Consider the following 884-nt stretch of genomic DNA (forward strand, 5'->3'; position numbering starts at 1 on the left):
TTGTCCATGTGTAAATGGGACTAATAGACTCAAATACGGTTAAAAACAAATTATGTTGAAAATGTAATGGACTGAAAATAACAATGTGGCACCTTTAAAACCTGTTTTTCAATATTGCTGTATGAAGTGTTAACAAACATAGTTTTTATATTTTTAAATATTTATAGAACATATTATTGGATGAGAATATCATTTATTATATATAAATGTATGTATTATATATTTTCTTATACAACTCCAACTCCTAATACATATTTTTTGAATACTAATATTAAGGGTAAATATTCAATTACAACTATATTTTAAGGTATTTAAAAATAAATAACCACTCAGACTTACCTTTGGTCAACACATGCTAACAACTTTAGGCTCGATTATGTAATTCCTGAGTCATGCAGCTTCCTTTTTTTTCTCTTTCCTTACTAACTGATACAGTTTTTTATTCATTAAAATTCAATATTTAAGTCTGAACAAGTGCCATGACGAAATGTCAACAATACCATACTTGGAATCTGATTTTTCTTAAAAAAATGGATGAAAGTAATATTTCAAACTTTGCAAGCAATGACCCAACAGCTCTTATGTCACTTTTATTGGCCTCCTACAGACAGATAAGTGGAAACGTGTCCCATGTCCACACTGTCCCAAACTTAGTCGCACAGCAGCTGTGGGAAAGAATCCGTCTGATCTTAAAAAATGCAGGCATTATTCTTACAGAACGGGAAGGAAACACCCGAACCTGTGAAAGCGCATGTTCATGGTGAGTAATTGCCGCCATGTGCAGTTCAGTTGTGTTTTACTTTCAAGATCAATACATTTGAATGTCAATTTTTCCAAAATACTTTGCAGGTCACCTGCCAACATGGCTGCAGGGTACATTAATG

The 884-nt window shown here is 32.5% G+C and overlaps 1 protein-coding gene across 1 annotated transcript in view; it reads left to right on the plus strand.

Moving 5' to 3' along the window:
- Window positions 1-627: 627 nt before the first annotated feature.
- The window catches only part of bco1l (beta-carotene oxygenase 1, like), a 7,480-nt gene continuing 7,223 nt past the window's right edge, over window positions 628-884 (plus strand). The window contains exons 1-2 of the mRNA XM_077724572.1: window positions 628-760; window positions 850-884. The exon at window positions 850-884 is cut by the window's right edge and continues 94 nt beyond it. Coding sequence (XP_077580698.1) covers window positions 697-760; window positions 850-884 — 99 coding nt within the window. The 5' untranslated portion in view covers window positions 628-696. The remainder of the gene's footprint in view (window positions 761-849) is intronic.

This window comes from Stigmatopora nigra, chromosome 1, assembly GCF_051989575.1.
Source record: "Stigmatopora nigra isolate UIUO_SnigA chromosome 1, RoL_Snig_1.1, whole genome shotgun sequence".
NCBI lineage: Eukaryota > Metazoa > Chordata > Actinopteri > Syngnathiformes > Syngnathidae > Stigmatopora > Stigmatopora nigra.